Source organism: Entelurus aequoreus, linkage group LG06, assembly GCF_033978785.1.
Source record: "Entelurus aequoreus isolate RoL-2023_Sb linkage group LG06, RoL_Eaeq_v1.1, whole genome shotgun sequence".
NCBI classification, from domain to species: Eukaryota; Metazoa; Chordata; class Actinopteri; order Syngnathiformes; family Syngnathidae; genus Entelurus; species Entelurus aequoreus.
The window spans coordinates 8656088-8674874 of NC_084736.1; the positions used below are offsets into that span (position 1 = coordinate 8656088).

The window sequence follows — 18787 nt, forward strand, 5'->3', positions numbered from 1 at the left end:
GTTTTTGACGGTAAAAAACTGTCAGCTCTGTTGCCAGAATAAAAAAATAAAAAAAATAACAGTGGAGCCGTATTTCCATTTATAGTAAGGCGTTGTAAAACCACAGTGCATTTTACTGTAAAATTATGGCCATTAAGCTGACAGTTTTTCCATTTACTGTAATCAATCAATCAATCAATCAATCAAAGTTGACTTATATAGCCCTAATTCACGAGTGTCTCAAAGGGCTGCACAGTGAGTTTCCAGTTTTTACTGTAAAATATACATATACAGTATATATTCATATAAGAAGATTTAGGCCCACCAAATAAGGGGGGCTAGTGGGGGTTGTGGGGTACAGGAGCGTATCCACTCGATACTACTATGATTACATTGATATTTCTTTAGCATTACAAAATCTTTTTTCATTTAAAAAAAAAAATAATATTATGTTTATAAACTCAGGAAATACGTCCCTGGACACATGAGGACTTTGAATATGACCAATGTATGATCTTGTAACTACTTGGTATTGGATCGATACCTACATTTGTGGTATCATCCAAAACTAATGTAAAGTATCAAACAACAGAAGAATAAGTGATTATTACATTTTAATAGAAGTGTAGATAGAACATGTTAAAAGAGAAAGTAAGCAGATGTTAGCACTAAATGAACAAGTAGATTAATAATTCATTTTCTACCGATTGTCCCTAATAATTTTAACAAAATAATAGAATGGAAAAAGACACAATATGTTACTGCATATGTCAGCAGATTAAATTAGGAGCCTTTGTTTGTTTACTTACTACTAAAAGACAAGTTGTCTAGTATGTTCACTATTTTATTTAAGGACAAAATTGCAATAAGAAATATATGTTTAATGTACCCTAATATTTTTTGTTAAAATAAAGCCAATAATGGAATTTTTTGTGGTCCCCTTTATTAAGAAAAGTATCAAAGTACCGAAAAGTATCGAAATACATGTTGGTACCGGTACCAAAATATTGGTATCGGGTGTTACAATAATTATGTATATATTATCACACAACTTTATGCTTAAGGGCCGTTGCTATAAATTATCGTCAATTGTGCTGAATTGGTATTTTTGTATCTGTGCCAGCCGTCTCTATCAGTGTTGTGTCCAGACTCGGCCTGCTGACTGCCAAGGACGAACATCGGGTACCGGGACGCAGACAAAGCAGAGACAGGGCGATAGCACCAGCGTCAACACATTTGCATTTTTGTATAATCATATATTGTGTCTTACCCCCTTCCCTCAGCGACAGCTTCAATGATGTATCCAGGGGACCTCCCGGATAAATAGAGGAAGCATGCGGGCTAGACTTTTAGAACGTAGTTTGGATCTGTAACTAGAGTACAGCCCCCAAAAAATGTGGCTCCTCAATTGAGCAACATTTAACTCCGTCTCTGCATGATTCCTTGCTTCTTGTCTGTTTAATAAATGTCATCAGTGTTTGAACCTGACATCGGGACAACACTACCCTCCACCTTCCCGTCACTTGAGATCCACCAAGGTACGGGGCCATTATGAATCCCTTCCCTACTGTAGATCGTACAGCCTGTTGAAAATAAACCAAACCATTCCAAGTGAAGCCTCATTTTTTAGAAGGGACTAAACAAGAAATCACCCAAAAATCTTTGCCGGAGTGATGTGAAGCCGAACTAAACCATGGTGTCACCGAGCTGACACCCATTTATATATTGCTCATTCATAAATATACAATGAAGCCCGTAGCCATGTAAGCCCCCCCGTGGAGTACGCTCTGTAAACATCCTTTTGACACGTTAAGCCTCACAATGTAGTGCCAACAATTCATAATATACAAATTCACAGCCAGTACGTCAGAGGAGTCACATTTCCCTAGCGTGTTGATATTCGTCCGTCCGATATTTTATAAAAAATCCGTAACGTACAGGACATAACAGCCTTGCAGTTTTATTCAAAAATGAAGTCCTTTCAGCAAGCTTTTCCCCCCACCCTAATCGTCAGACATGATGCAACATAGTACACTGGAAGCAAAGAAAAACTGTTTTTTTTTTTATCGCTATAAATAAATACTTCTGTAAAATATACATAAAAGCTGCCATAGACACAATTTTGTACATTACATTCGTCCGACGGGCTCGCTAGCAGGGAAATGCTGTCATTGTCTTTCCACGTCCTCTATAATTCCAAAATTCCCAGATTATAATATTATATTATAATATTAGATTATAATATTATATTATATTTCCAAGGGAGCAAACCGATACAAATATATTTGTTTAAAAAAAAAATGCTCGTACCATTCCCAGACCGTGCAGGGATATTGTAAACAGTTTTTTTTTATCTACTTTGGTCATAAATTAGGATTTATTTTTAAAAAAATGTGTTATATGAGACCATACATGTGATTCAATAAGAAGTATAAACATACGGTATGTAAAGCTCTAGAAAACAACAAACTTAAAGTAAGCGTCTGGTTCAAAGTAAATATAAACAACTGAATCTGTACATAGTTTGTGTTGGATAAATTAACCATATGCGGGGATTGTTGTTTTTTTAATATTAAAAAGAGTCGAGAAGAATAAAAATTGAGGTTTCAGTAAACATAGCTTCATAGAGTAGTTTCCATATTACACAACAGCAAATCCACTTTCACAGGACTTGGCCATGCGGTACCCAAAAACCTACAACCCATTGTAACATATATATTTATATATATATAATTGATCTTATTAATTAGCGGTATGTGTTCTCTGGAGTAGATTCTTTACATAATATGACAGATGTGAAATATCCCCCCCTTCCCCTTCAGTCAAAAGAGAACATGTGTGATTTGGAGCATGGAAGACTCCATTGATGAGGTTCTTGTGTCATATCTGTGAGGTCCACATTTAAAAAGACCTAAAGAGGTTATGATTTATTCTGGGCCGACACGCCTTTCCAGTAGTCTAAAATATCATGCAGGTCCTCGTCCTTCGCAAACTGCACCTTCTTGCGGAGCGCGTGGCCCGCCGCCATGTATTCGTCATCCTTGTGCCGTTTGCGGTGCAGCTTGAAGCGCTCCCAAATGCTGTGCGAAGGTTTGCAGTAGTACTCGGGGCTGGACGAGTAGCTCAGGTTGTGGTACTGCGGTGGCAGCTGGGAGTACGCCAAGTCTCTGGAGCGGGAGTGCGGGAGAGACTCCAGCATTGGCGACTTGATGCCGTCGGGTCCTTCCAGCTCTTCGATCTGAACGTCGGGATACGAGTGGCGGTGGTCGCCGTACTGACGGATCTTCTCCGCCTCGGCCCTCAGGATGGCGGCGGCGGGCGTTACCGTGAGGATAGTCTCCCCCGTTGGAGAGGTTTTCTCGATGTACCTGGATTCGGTGCGGTAAGGCCTGGGGCTTCGCATTCCTGAGGCAGTGCTAGGCCTTTTTGGCGAGGCGTCCGAGGACCGATGTCTCTGCAAGGAATGGTGGTAGCTGTCCTGATACGGAGGGGACAGGAGGCCAGATTTGTTCTGTGGCTGCTCTGATATGAGCACCAGCTGGGGCTCTGCATTGGACACGGCTCCGGATCTTACCCCTTGATAAGAAGTGGAGTCCGACTTCAGAGCGTCAATGCAGTTGTTAATGATCTGGTTGACTTTGTCCACCTCTTTTGCGATGGTAGAAATCTCTGCAACGGAGCCCTGGCTGTTTCCAGGCATCCCCATGTCACACTCCCTGCGTTCATGGTGGTCCAGGCTTCTCACCTCCATGTAACTTCCCTTCATCATTTTGGGAGTTTCGTTTATTTCTTGAAATTTGTACTGCTCCATTTCGCCTGCGGAGGGTAGGTAGGGCATACGTGGTGCCATGCTCTCTCCAGACAGCAGCTGCTTCTGGGACATGCGGGAAATAGCCCCCCCCTCCAGTTCTTGTCCATACTTGAGCTCCATTATGTTCTTCTTCATAGTCCCTGCTTTTTTGTGCTTTTCGTCTTGCTGGCGCTTCCGTCGCAAGCAGTAGTAAACCACCCCGAGGAAGATGACCATGCTGAAGAGGCATCCCAGAATGGTCATGATGTAATGAGTGGCCGTCGCGTTGTTGGAGTCCCTCGACTTGCCCTTCCAGGGCCCGGTGGTGATTGTCAGGCAAGTGTGGTTGTGTCTCAGTGAGTTACGAAGGGAAGCAACACAGTATGTGTAGTTTGTGTGGGGTTTGAGGTCATTAAGGTGAATGTCCTGCTTTATTTCTTTTAGGGGTTGGATGTCCATGAAAAAACTGTTGTTGTACAGAACCAGGATGTACATCTTTTTGAAAGGATAGGGAATCTGGACCGTAATGGTGGCGCCTGTGTTCGACACCTGCTGCAGTTTCATTAGAGGGTTTGCTTCCACTTCCTTGTTGATTGCAGTGATGTTGCTTGGAATTATGTCTTCTGGTTCTGTCCCCGATGGACAGTCCTCTAATCCACAGAGGGTAAAGTCTGGTGGGGGTGTTGTGGGCTCGAGGGGCAGGGGGAAAAAGGGTGTGATGTAGTCGTCTGTGCACACGGTGGTGAGCATGTGAAGAGCATTTCGATACGTGGGGTTGTTTGGGTTCTGGCTTAGCAGACTGTAACCAGAAACGCCACTTGGGGAGTCACAGACCATCCGCTCGTTGGTCCTGTTAGGGAACACAGAAAGCCACTTGACAAAGCCAAGTAACTCACAGGAGCAGTTGAAAGGGTTAGTGTAGAGCTCGCAAGTGCTCAGCTTAGTCAGACTGGTGAACGTGGAGCCGTCCAACTGCTGGATGCGGTTCATGGACAGGTCGATGTTCTCAATGTTGGGGCATTCCCAAAAGGCATTGGGTGTCACAGTCTCGATCAGGTTAGCCTGGAGGTAGAGGTACTGTAGCTTTCCGAGACCTCTAAGGATCCCCTCTGTCAGGTTCCGTAACTTGTTAAAGCCCATTTGAAGAACTTGTAAGTTAAACTGTGCGGAGAATGCCCCATCCTCCACATAAGATATCTCATTCTTAGTCAGGTTCAGGTAAGTCAAGTTGGCAAAGCGACTGAGAGCTAAGTAGTGAATACTTTTAATTTTGTTCTCATTCAGGCGAAGGTCCACAATGGTGCTGTTGATGTGCTGCGGGATGGCCTCATAAGGCGGTTGGTTTTGGCTGCAGATGGCAAGCCACACATAGCCCTTTTCGCCCTCGATTAGCCAGCAGTCTGCGCTGACCTGGCCAACATGGCTCAAAAAAACAATGGTTGCAGACCAAAGCAGGGCGCTCGTCGCCACCCCCCACCTGCAGGCAACCGGTGTTTCCCTGCGAGTCATGTCCGAAGAAGATCGGAGGCGACAGCGCTGTGGTTTCAGTTCAAGAGCAGTAGGAGGACGTTCAGCCGTCGCCTCGTCATGGATGAATTCATTTAGATTTGCAGATGGTGAACTCGTGGCATCGTCTCTGCTTGGTTTGTGCTTTTTGTCTCGGCAGCAAACATCATTTTAGTCCAACTGTCTTCTTTGCATCGCTTCCAGGTGGAGGCATAACCTGCAACACAGAGACGTGACAATTGAACATCATGCAGCGATGCTCTGCTATTCATATAACATTGACACCCCAACTTACGACTACCCCAACTTTATTTTGAGACACAAGATATCCCTCGACCTTTTGCTGTGCTTTGAATTGCGAGCATGAATTTTAGATACACACAGGTAGTAATTGTTTACAGCCCACAGCCAGAGATCGACACAATCCTGCCCTCCAACCATGAAGACTAGGAACATGAGTGCAAAGAAACCTGAAAATCAAACGCAGAACGGTCAGTCTGCACCGTTTCGAAGCATAATTAGGCTCTGTGCCAAAACAATATATGCAGAACGGACATGAATCCATGAAAATATGAAGAAGCTGACGGATGGTGGGCCACAACATGTTTCAGTTTGTTCTGTTGTATATTTGATGGTCGTGTGATGGGTGATGAGCCAAGAAGATGCCAACGAGGAATCGTCAAACAAAAAGCTTAATTTGTTTCAGCAGAGAAATAGCGGGCCTGATTACTCCTCTGCTGTCTTTTCGGACAACTGTCCTTAAATACCTTTTACACGAAGACCTTTACTCTTTGTAGTTCTAGCCTTGGAGCCGGTCAGTCTGTTTAGTCAATCTTTCCTTGACATTATTCCTCTGATCAGTTTGAGTTGGGTGACCTCCAACCCCTATCCTCTACTCCTACCTGTGGGGGCTTCCTACAGGATGTTGCTAATGTCTTTATTATCACTCCTAAAATCCAACTGCTGCTATCCTTTAAGTTCCCCCAATGACCTGGATGCAAGAGCCACCACTCTCTGGAGTGCTTGTGATGGACATGTGCACTTTTAACCTTAGTAGAATAACCCTCTAAAGGATTCTGTGACCAAATACAAAATACATGCTACTTCACAATCATATAAGAAAATAGTATACGGTATTATTTACCTCAGTTTCTTTCACCTGACTCTACAAACTGGACTTGCGAGCATTACCCTTGGGTATTATGCAGACTTACATGTCGGTTGCGGTCAACTCTGACCTCTCCGGTCCATCACTCAAAGACAACATAAAAAAGGAGATGCGTTTCTATTGTTACACGGCGGAGAAGAAGCCCGAAGAACATGTCACATTAGTCCGCTCCCCAAGGTAAAATATACTTACATTATTTATTACAACTACTGTGGTAGATGGAGTGACGGCAGGAATCACATGTTCGCAAGATACGGCAGAAAACCGGCTACAGCTTGAACGCCTTTTTTCCACATGGTCCTAGTGCTTGACCTGTTGTCCAACTAATACACAATGCCAGTGTTTTTGGACATGGGGCCAAAACTGTCTTTTGAGTAAGTTCAGGGGCCATTTCCAACTTGTCCACCTGTGTGTATTTACTGGATAATTACCATATTTTCCGGACTACAAGGCGCATTTAAAATCCTTTTTTTTCTTCTCAAATAACCCGGTGCGCCTAATGTACGGACTAATTCTGGTTTTGCTTCACGACCTCGAAGCAATTTTATTTGGTACATGGTGTAATAAGTGTGACCCGTAGATGGCAGTCAAACATAAGAGATACGTGCAGACTGCAGTAAGATGGCAATATGATTCAAGTAAACAAAACCGATATTTTATATGTTCCATTGAAAATATAGAATATTACACACGGCGCTCAAAAAACTATCAAAATGTTTTGGTACGACTTTGGTAAGCTATGAAGCCACACCACTTGATGGGTTGTACTGTGCTTCAACATAGGAGTATTTTTATGGTGTGTGTATAAGGTAAGACATATTATTTGGCGTTTTGTTTTGCAATATTATGCAAAACCAACTTTTCTTACCTTCTGATACATGCTGATCTGTATTTGGGATCTGCATAAATCCTGAAAGTTTGTGCGCATCCGCCTTTGTAGCCTGTGGTGACACCGTAGTCTATAAGCTTCTTCTTTTTCTCTATCTTCTTGTTATGTGACATTCATCCTCCGCTGTTGCCATTTCTAACATAAAGTAGTGTAAAGTTCTTACTTATATCTGTCAGTAAACTCGCCATGAAAGTGCTAAAACATACCGGTGTAGTGAGTTTACATAATTCACCCAAAGAACTTTAGTTATTAGAGTTCCGGTCGGCCTTGTTATTGTTATACTAGTGAGCCATGGATGAGAAGATGCTGCTCCGTTATTGATTGAAGTAGAGTCTGAATGTCATTAAAACAGTTAGCTCCATCTTTTGACCAAATAACCACCATTACATGTTATGTAGACCAGTGTTTTTCAACCTTTTTTGAGCCAAGGCACATTTTTTGCGTTGAAAAAATCCGAAGGCACACCACCAGCAGAAATCATTAAAAAACAAAACTCTTTTGACTGTAAAAAGTCATTGTCGCAATTGTTGGATATGACTTTAAACCATAACCAAGCATGCATCAATATAGCTCTTGTCTCAAAGTAGGTGTACTGTCACCACCTGTCACATCACGCCCAGACTTAATTGGAGTTTTTTGCTGTTTTCCTGTGTGTAGTGTTTTAGTTCTTGTCTTGCGCTCCTGTTCGGGTGGCTTTTTCTCTTTTTTTGGTATTTTCCTGTAGCAGTTTCATGTCTTCCTTTGAGCGATATTTCCCACACTTACTTATTTTTAGCAATCAAGAATATTTCAGTTGTTTTTATCCTACTTTGTGGGGACATTGTTGATTGTCATGTGGACGCCGTCTTTGCTCCACAGTAAGTCTTTGCTGTCGTCCAGCATTCTGTTTTTGTTTACTTTGTAGCCTGTTCAGTTTTAGTTTCGTTCTGCGTCGCCTTCCCTAAGCTTCAATGCCTTTTCTTAGGGACACTCACCTTTTGTTTATTTTTGGTTTAAGCAATAGACACCTTTTTACCTGCACTCTGCTTCCCGCTGTTTCCCACATCTACAAAGCAATTAGCTACCGGGTGCCACCTACTGATATGGAAGAGTATTACACGGTTACTCTGCCGAGCTCTAGACAGCACCGACACTCAACAACGACACATCATTTGTAAACTATAATTACTGATTTGCAAAAAATGTTTTTAAACCAAATAGGTGAAAATAGATAGATAATCTCCCACGGCACACCAGACTGTATCTCAGACCACAAGGAAGTCTTTTACATTTAGAAAAAAATATATATATATGACTCCTTTTAATGCGCCTTATAATCCGGTGCGCCTTATATATGAAAAAATATCACAAATAGACCGTTTATCGGCAGTGCGTTTTATAATCCGGTGCGCCCTATGGTCCGGGAAAAACCCATTACAGTTGTTTACACAAATGCTAAGCAGTTTAATGTTTTGCATTTTGTTTACTTACTTACCCGAAATTAACCAAAAGATGTCATTAAAAGCGAGGTATGCGCCGAGCCGTGATTACGTTGTACCATTGCACTCCTACTGTTCTCACGCCCGCCACGTGCATGGATGGTGGACTATTAAAACAAACTATCGGCTAATTAAAGCTTGACAGTTTGGGGAAAGCCAAGGTCCCAGTTGTGCGGCCATTAACCTGCCGACTGTCAAATGCAGAGAGGCCAGCGTTTAGACGCTGCATTAAATCAATTATACAGCGCCGTGTGCAAATGGTGCTTTGGATCGATGCGTTTAGGGTTTCCATCTGACAACCGCAGTGCATAAAGTCCTTGTTTGTGTACGTAGGGTTCGTCCCAGCGAAAAGAAGGGGACTTGTGCACAAGTTGCTAAATAGTGGTACGGTATGTGGATTAAGAGAGACACGTCTTTTGCAGACATCACCTCAAAATCGATCTGTAGGGGATTGGTTCTGTCTAAATCAGACCTGGGCAAATAAAGGCCCGGGGGCCGCATGCGACCCGTTATGCTTTTCAATCTGGCCCGCCGGAGCTTAAGTTGTTCAACAGTCCGGGGGTCTCCGTTGTGGTATTTTAGGCTTCATAATGCGCCACACATTTTCAATGGGAGACAGGCCTGGACTACAGGTAGGCCAGTCTAGTACCCGCACTCTTTTACTATGAAGCCACATTGATGTAACACGTGGCTTGGCATTGTCTTGCTGAAATAAGCAGGGGCGTCCATGGTAACGTTGCTTGGATGGCAACATATGTTGCTCCAAAACCTGTATGTACCTTTCAGCATTAATGCTGCCTTCACAGATGTGTAAGTTACCCATGTCTTGGGCACTAATACACCCCCATACCATCACACATGCTGGCTTTTGAACTTTGCGCCTATAACAATCCGGGTGGTTCTTTTCCTCTTTGGTCCGGAGGACACAACGTCCACAGTTTCCAAAAAAAATTTGAAATGTGGACTCGTCAGACCACAGAACACTTTTCCACTTTGTATCAGTCCATCTTAGATGAGCTCAGGCCCAGTGAAGCCGACGGCGTTTCTGGGTGTTGTTGATAAACGGTTTTCGCCTTGCATAGGAGAGTTTTAACTTGCACTTTACAGATGTAGCGACCAACTGTAGTTACTGACAGTGGGTTTCTGAAGTGTTCCTGTGCCCATGTGGTGATATCCTTTACACACTGTTGCCGCTTGTTGATGCAGTACAGCCTGAGGGATGGAAGGTCACGGGCTTAGCTGCTTACGTGCAGTGACTTCTCCAGATTCTCTGAACCCTTTGATGATATTACGGAGCGTAGATGGTGAAATCCCTAAATTCCTTGCAATAGCTGGTTGAGAAAGGTTTTTCTTAAACTGTTCAACAATTTGCTCATGCATTTCCAGGCGGTCTGTCATAACGTTTTTAGCATTCAATCGAACACTATTGTGAGGTTTTGTATTAGAGTTCCTAAAAATCAGACACATTTTTGTCTCTAAATTTGCCCCCCCCCCCCCCCCCCCCAGTCAAAATAATTGCCCAGGCCTGGTTTAAATCCAACATGTCATTGACTTTTATATTTGAAAACTACTTAGTTTTCTTATTGGCAAATTGTACTAAAAGTCATCTGTAAATGACATAACTGTATATGTCCGTCATAAATGTGTTTAAAAATAGTACTGCTTTACCATGCGTAGGTTTTGTTTTTTGTTGTCAAATGTGGAGGAGTGTAAATACTCCTTGAAAGTAGCGACGATGTTGCTACGTCGGCAAGAAGTGAAGTGAAGTGAAGTGAATTATATTTATATAGCGCTTTTCTCTAGTGACTCAAAGCGCTTTACATAGTGAAACCCAATATCTAAGTTACATTTAAAGCAGTGTGGGTGGCACTGGGGGCAGGTGGGTAAAGTGTCTTGCCCAAGGACACAACAGCAGTAACTAGGGTGGCGGAAGCGGGGATCGAACCTGCAACCCTTAAGTTGCTGGCACGGCCGCTCTACCAACCGAGCTATACCGCCCCTAAGACCTAAGGCTAAGACCGATCCATCCTGCTACCTCTTTTTATTCTCCGGGCGGACCGTTCTCTGGCATGTGAGGTGTGTTAAGAAGCAGCGTTACGACGACACCTACTGTACGAAGACAGTCCCATTATAACGTGTTTATTAGGGGCCCGCCACAAATATATGGATGTACAGGAAAAGCTGGCATATCTACACTGCAAAAACTGAAATCTAAGTAAGATTAAAGGCCTACTGAAATCCACTACTACCGACCACGCAGTCTGATAGTTTATATATCAATGATGAAATCTTAACATTGCAACACATGCCAATACGGCCGGGTTAACTTATAAAGTGCAATTTTAAATTTACCGCTAAACTTCCGGTTGAAAACGTCTATGTATGATGACGTATGCGCGTGACGTCAATGGTTGAAACGGAAGTATTCGGACCCCATTGAATACAATACAAAAAAGCTCTGTTTTCATCGAAAAATTCCACAGTATTCTGGACATCTGTGTTGGTGAATCTTTTGCAATTTGTTTAATGAACAATGGAGACAGCAAAGAAGAAAGCTGTAGGTGGGATCGGTGTATTAGCGGCTGGCTGCAGCAACACAACCGGGAGGACTTTGACTTGGATAGAAGACGCGCTATCCGACGCTAGCCGCCGACCGCACCGATGATCGGGTGAAGTCCTTCGTCGCGCCGTCGATCGCTGGAACGCAGGTGAGCACGGGTGTTGATGAGCAGATGAGGGCTGGCGTAGGTGGAGAGCTAATGTTTTTAGCATAGCTCTGTCGAGGTCCCGTAGCAACAGCATTGCTAGGCTTCGCCAGGCTGGACAGCATTAACCGTGTGGTTACAGGTCCAGGGTTTGGTTCGGTGTCTCCTGATCGTAGAAGTAATAGTAGTATTGTTGATCTTCTGTCTATCCTTCCAGTCAGGGGCATGTTTCTTCTGTTTCTATCCGCAGTTAAGCACGATGCTATCACGTTAGCTCTGTAGCTAAAGTGCTTCACCGATGTATTGTCGTGGAGATAAAAGTCACTGTGAATGTCCATTTCGCGTTCTCGACTCTCATTTTCAAGAGGATATAGTATCCGAGGTGGATTAAAATACAAACCCGTGATCCACAAAAAAAAAGGAGAAAGTGTGGAATCCAATGAGCCCTTGTACCTAAGTTACGGTCAGAGCGAAAAAAGATACACCCTGGCGTCCTGCACTGCACTCTAGTCCTTCACTCCCACTTTCCTCATCCACAAATCTTTCATCCTCGCTCAAATTAATCGGATAATTGTCGCTTTCTCGGTCCGAATCGCTCTCGCTGCTGGTGTAAACAATGTGCAGATGTGAGGAGCTCTTCAACCTGTGACGTCACGCTACTTCCGGTACAGGCAAGGCTTTTTTTTATCGGCGACCAAAAGTTGCGAACTTTATCGTCGATGTTCTCTACTAAATCCTTCCAGCAAAAATATGGCAATATCGCGAAATGATCAAGTATGACACATAGAATGGATCTGCTATCCCCGTTTAAATAAGAACATTTCATTTCAGTAGGCCTTTAAGAGCAATAAATTAGTTTTTAGTATAAGTTTGCTGGTTTCAAGCAATGTAATGCCGAGCGCATATCATTGTGTCAAGATAATGGCACTAGCATTTACTTCATTTAAGAATTTTTTTCAACATATTGAGCAAAAAGGTCTCATCTTTTTTTTTTTCTACCAAGAAAAGTGCACTTGTTATTAGTGATAATATACTTTTTTTTAAAGTGTTTTTGGGTTCATTGAGGTTAGCTAATTTGACTTGTTTTGGAAAGTCTCGACAAGCCAAATGTTCTTGTTCTATTGGCAGATAATTTTGCTTAGTTCAAATTTCAAACAGGTACATTTCCAAACAAAATGAAAATAGCTAAAGTTGCACCAATTTATAAGACTGGAGATAAACATCAATTTACAAATTATAGACCTGTTTCTCTACTTCCACAATTTTCTAAAATCATTGAAAAACTGTTCAATAACAGATTAGAAAGTTTCATAAATAAAAATAGAATACTCGAAGAGAACCAATATGGATACAGAGCTAATGTTTCAACTTCAATGGCTTTAATTGAAATTACAGAAGAAATTACCAATGCAATAGATAGTAAAAAATGTGCAGCAGCGGTTTTTATGGATCTAACTAAAGCATTTGACACAATTAATCACAATATTTTAATCAAAAAACTAGAACGATATGGCATCAGAGGGTTAGTCTTAAACTGGATAAGAAGTTATCTAACGAACAGGAAACAATACGTGAAGCTAGGCGAACACATGTCTACAACGCTAAATATATCCTGTGGTGTACCTCAGGGATCAATATTAGGACCTAAATTATTCAATCTCTATATAAATGACATTTGTAAAGTTACAAAAGATTTAAAGTTAGTATTATTTGCGGATGATACAACAGCGTTTTGTTCAGGAAAGAACACACAGGAGATAATACAAATAATAACAGAAGAAATTAACAAATTAAAAAGATGATTTGACAAAAACAGACTATCGTTGAATCTTAGTAAAACTAAAATAATGCAATTTGGTAACAGTAGAAGAGAAAGTCAAACACAAATACAAATAGACGGAATAGAAATTGAAAGAGTAAACGAAACCAAATTTCTAGGTATAATGATTGATGATAAATTGAACTGGAAATCTCACGTAAAAAATATACAACATAAAGTTGCAAGAAACACGTCAATAATGAATAAAGCAAAACATGTTCTAGACCAAAAATCCCTTCATATTCTCTACTGCTCACTAGTGTTACCATATCTGAGTTACTGTGTAGAAATATGGGGAAATAATTACAAAAGTACACTTCATTCATTAACGGTGTTACAAAAAAGATCAGTTAGAATAATACATCATGTTGGATATAGAGAACATACAAACCCTTTATTTATTGAATCAAAAATACTGAAATTCCACGACATAGTGAATTTGCAAACAGCTAAAATTATGCACAAAGCAAACTATAACCTGCTACCCAAGAATATACAACAATTCTTCTCAAAAAAAGAGGAGAAATATAATCTTAGAGAAAAACGTAATTTAAAACATTTGTTTGCACGTACAACACTTAAGACCTTCAGTATATCAATATGTGGAATTAAATTATGGAATGGATTAAGCAAAGCAATCAAACAATGTACTAATATGATCCACTTCAAGAAACTCTTCAAACTTAAAGTGTTTACAAAGTACAAAGAAGAAGAACCATGACAAACATTCTCAATTTATTTCATCCATCCATTCATTCATTCTTAAAGTAATCTTACTTATCTCATCATATGAAATATGACTTACTTCACCAATTATTATTATTAAATTCTTACTATTATTTATTTATTTATTTTTGTTGTAATTACTTATGGAGTTTATTGCGAAAAAATTGTGAACAGGAAGTGAACAAAAAGTTTTGCAACTGTTATGTAAAGAAAAGGGGTAGGATTAAATAAGCTCTGCTTCTTCCTACTCCTTTTCGAACATGTTGAAAAGAAACTGGAAATTGTGATGTATCATGTTGTATGCTTGCATGTTCCAAATAAACTCAAACTCAAACTCAAACTCAAATAAAATACCCCTAATGTTTGTACTTTTTTCCCTTGTTTTTGAACACTGACTTTTTTGCAGCGTATATAGCTCAGGCATGTTGTTCTTCTTAGCGTACTTCCAATCCCTGCCCCGTGAATACATTATTATGTCCAATTACTCAATGATGCTTGATGTCAGGTTGTGCCTGTGGTCCCAAACAACATCAACCGATGCCGGGGAATTAAAAGGGGAAAACGCACGTTAACGGCTACGGGCATGTGCGATAACTGGTAAATTGCGTTGTATTGATTCCGCGCTGGAAAGGGAATCGTTCCCTCATTTGTCCTTTTGATGAGCACACGTTTGCGTCATCAGACCGCTCGTTAATGCGGTTTTCATTGAGCAGTTCACAGGCATGCATTCCATGCTGACAAGATCAAGATCATTGATTTGTGCACGCACGGGGGTTTTGGGAAATATTTATTTTCATTTAAATAATGGAAATTGAAGTAAACTGTGGATGGAGATAACGACGACTGCTGCTGTGTGCCGCACGGAATTGATTGAATTCCCCCCTTTTTGGGGATTAGAATGAGATAAAAATGCAATTGCGGCAATGAATGCTTCTAAATGCGATATTTCGGGACATGCTGGCACCGTTTGTAGAAATATGTTTCGTCAAGCTGCTGTTTTCCTTCTCTAATAGCGACAAGCATTTGTGCGTTGAATGACTTGGATTGAATTGCCGGGGCATTCGTCAGTACGGCGGAATTCTGTGGCGTAATAAATATTGCAAAGATGATACGGTGGATCATTGACGTGATGATCCCGAGCTTAGCCGCAATAGGCCTCCAGGGTGAGATTATACATTGAAATCTATTTTGATCTATTTCTATCGCCGCCTGTTTGGGTCTTTTCATCTGTAGCTTAGCATTTTCATGACAAGATAGCTGTGTGGAATTAATTCTAGTAAGACCTTGTGTGGTGTTCGGGTCTGTGGGACCCATTTTAATTTTTTTATTAAAAGAAAAATGATACAATTCATACATTTTTCAAACTGAGACTCACTGACTTTGGCTCATTTTCTGTGAAGAACATATATCAGAGTCCAACCCTCACTGGAAACATGTCCGACTTACTGGCGATGCGGACCAAGCTCTGACACTGATCGTACAGGGAGCGGACCGCCACAATCAGACAGTCCGATACCCCGTACTCTCTGAGCACTCCCCACAGGACTTCCCGAGGGACACGGTTGAATGCCTTCTCCGAGTCCACAAAGCACATGTAGGCTGGTTGGGCAAAACTCCCATGCACCCTCAAGGACCCTGCCGAGAGTATAGAGCTGGTCCCCAGTTCCACGACCAGGACGAAAACCACACTGTTCCTCCTGAATCCGAGGTTCGACTATACGGCGTAGCCTCCTCTCCAATACACCTGAATAGACCTTACCGGGAAGGCTGAGGAGTGTGATCCCATGATAGTTGGAACACACCCTCCGGTTCCCCTTCTTAAAGAGAGGAACCACCACTCCGGTCTGCCAATCCAGAGGTACCGCCCCCGATGTCCACGCGGATGCTTCAGAGTCTTGTCAACCAAGACAGCCCCACATCATCCAGAGCCTTAAGGAACTCCGGGCGGATCTCCTTGCCACCGAGGAGCTTTTTAACTACCTCAGCAACCTCCGCCCCAGAAATAGGAGAGCCCACCACAGATTCCCCAGGAACTGCTTCCTCATAGGAAGACGTGTTGGTGGGATTGAGGAGGTCCTCAAAGTATTCCCTCCACCGATCCACAACATCCGCAGTCGAGGTCAGCAGAACACCATTCTAATGACCCCTTTTACATTTTTTTATTAAAAGAAAAATGATACAATTAATTAATTTTTCAAACTGAGACTCACTGACTTTGGCTCATTTTCTGTGAAGAACATATATCAGAGTCCAACCCTCACTGGAAACGTGTCCGACTTACTGGCAATGCGGACCAAGCTCTGACACTGATCGTACAGGGAGCGGACCGCCACAATCAGACAGTCCGATACCCCGTACTCTCTGAGCACTCCCCACAGGACTTCCCGAGGGACACGGTTGAATGCCTTCTCCGAGTCCACAAAGCACATGTAGGCTGGTTGGGCAAACTCCCATGCACCCTCAAGGACCCTGTCGAGAGTATAGAGCTGGTCCACAGTTCCACGACCAGGACGAAAACCACACTGTTCCTCCAGAATCCGAGGTTCGACTATCCGGCATAGCCTCCTCTCCAATACACCTGAATAGACCTTACCGGGAAGGCTGAGGAGTGTGATCCCATGATAGTTGGAACACACCCTCCGGTTCCCCTTCTTAAAGAGAGGAACCACCACTCCGGTCTGCCAATCCAGAGGTACCGCCCCCGATGTCCACGCGGATGCTTCAGAGTCTTGTCAACCAAGACAGCCCCACATCATCCAGAGCCTTAAGGTACTCCGGGCGGATCTCCTTGCCACCGAGGAGCTTTTTAACTACCTCAGCAACCTCAGCCCCAGAAATAGGAAAGCCCACCACAGATCCCCCAGGCACTGCTTCCTCATAGGAAGACGTGTTGGTGGGATTGAGGAGGTCTTCGAAGTATTTCCTCCACCGATCCACAACATCCGCAGTCGAGGTCAGCAGAACACCATCCTAATAACCCGTTTTCATTTTTTATTGAAAGAAAAATGATACAATTCATACATTTTTCAAACTGAGACTCACTGACTTTGGCTCGTTTTCTGTGAAGAACATATATCAGAATACATATTTAATGACCACACACCATACACCCCCCCTACACATTTATATTACTTATAAGATGTCCGGGTCACACACACACACACACACACACACACACACACACACACACACACACACACACACACACACACACACACACACACACACACACACACACACACACACACACACACACACACACACACACACACACACACACACACAGCAGGCCGAGACAGGAGGAGGACAGAGTGTAGGTACACAGAACATCAGAGGGTCAAATGTGCGAGAAAATGAGAGCAGGCAGTGTTGACAAACAATGTTGCAACCTTGTCTGACCAGTCCATCTTAGATGAGCTCGGGGCCCAGCGACGCCGGCAGCGTTTCTGGGTGTTGTTGATAAATGGCTTTCGCTTTGCATAGTAGAGTTTTTTTTAACTTGCATTTACAGATGTTGCGACGAGCTGCAGTTACTGGCAGTGGTTTTCTGAAGTGTTCCCGAGCCCATGTGGTGATATCCTTTACGCACTGATGTCGCTTTTTGATGCAGTGCCGCCTTAGGCATCCAAGGTCCGTAATATTTCTCCAGATTCTCGGAACCTTTTGATGATATTACGGACCGTAGATGGTGAAATCCCTAAATTCCTTGCAATAGCTGGTTGAGAAATGTCGTTCTTAAACTGTTCGACAATTTGCTCACGCATTTGTTGACAAAGTGGTGACCCCTCGCCCCGTCCTTGTTTGTGAATGACTGAGCATTTCACGGAAGCTGCTTTTATACCCAATCACGGCACCCACCTGTTCCCAATTAGCCCGTTCACCTGTGGGATGTTCCAATTAAGTGTTTGATGAGCATTCCTCAACTTTCTCAGTCTTTTTTGCCACTTGTGCCAGCTTTTTTGAAACATGTGGCCGGCAACAAATCCAAAATGAGCTGATATTTGCAAAAAATAAATAAGTTTCTCAGTTCGAATGTTAAATATCTTGTCTTTGTAGTCTATTCAATTGAATATAGGTTGAAAAGGATTAGCAAATAATTGTATTTTGTTTTTATTTACCATTTACACAACGTGGCGACTTCACTGGTTTTGGGTTTTGTAGTAAAGTTTCATCCATGCTCTCCTTGTCCAGTGCCTTGCATCTTTTTTTTTTGTCGCGTTACCCTAAGGAAATGCTGTCTATAAAATAACATTCTTTTTAAATTCTGTCATTTATTCAGCTTGGGTTCAGATATCTTCCTGCTCCTCCTCAAGGCTGCCGCTGCTTTGCGCTCACAATAACATCACCCGGAGTGCTCGGAAAAAAAAAGAAAATACAGTTTTATAGCGGGCGCAAGTGCACTTAAATGCTGTTGAAATATCCTGTGCATTGGTTAAAAGCGGCGGCCATGCAGCCACAAAAATGGAAGGACACAAATGCCAAAGGCTGCCATTTAAAAGCGTCTTCAGGATGACAAAGGAGCAGCAGTGAAAGAGGAAAAAGAACACTCGGGGGGGTTCAGAGAAAAAGGGTCCGAATCAAATGTTCCATGAAATGAGTATGAAAAACACATCTCTGTGGAATATCCCACCGAGCAAAACATCTCAGAGGGCGATGTTATTAATGCCCCCGAGTCTGTGACCTTCCACACGAACACCCGGCGTACGGCGAGGGCCCGTGGCGGCACA

General features: G+C 42.5%; 1 protein-coding gene across 2 annotated transcripts in view; it reads right to left on the bottom strand.

Annotated features, from left to right (window-relative positions):
* Positions 1–2239: 2239 nt before the first annotated feature.
* Positions 2240–18787, bottom strand: part of elfn1a (extracellular leucine-rich repeat and fibronectin type III domain containing 1a) — a 285831-nt gene continuing 269283 nt past the window's right edge. For both annotated transcript variants that reach the window (XM_062049956.1, XM_062049955.1), the window contains one exon: positions 2240–5492. In XM_062049956.1, the coding sequence (XP_061905940.1) occupies positions 2900–5278 (2379 nt within the window). In that variant the 5' untranslated portion in view covers positions 5279–5492 and the 3' untranslated portion in view covers positions 2240–2899. The remainder of the gene's footprint in view (positions 5493–18787) is intronic.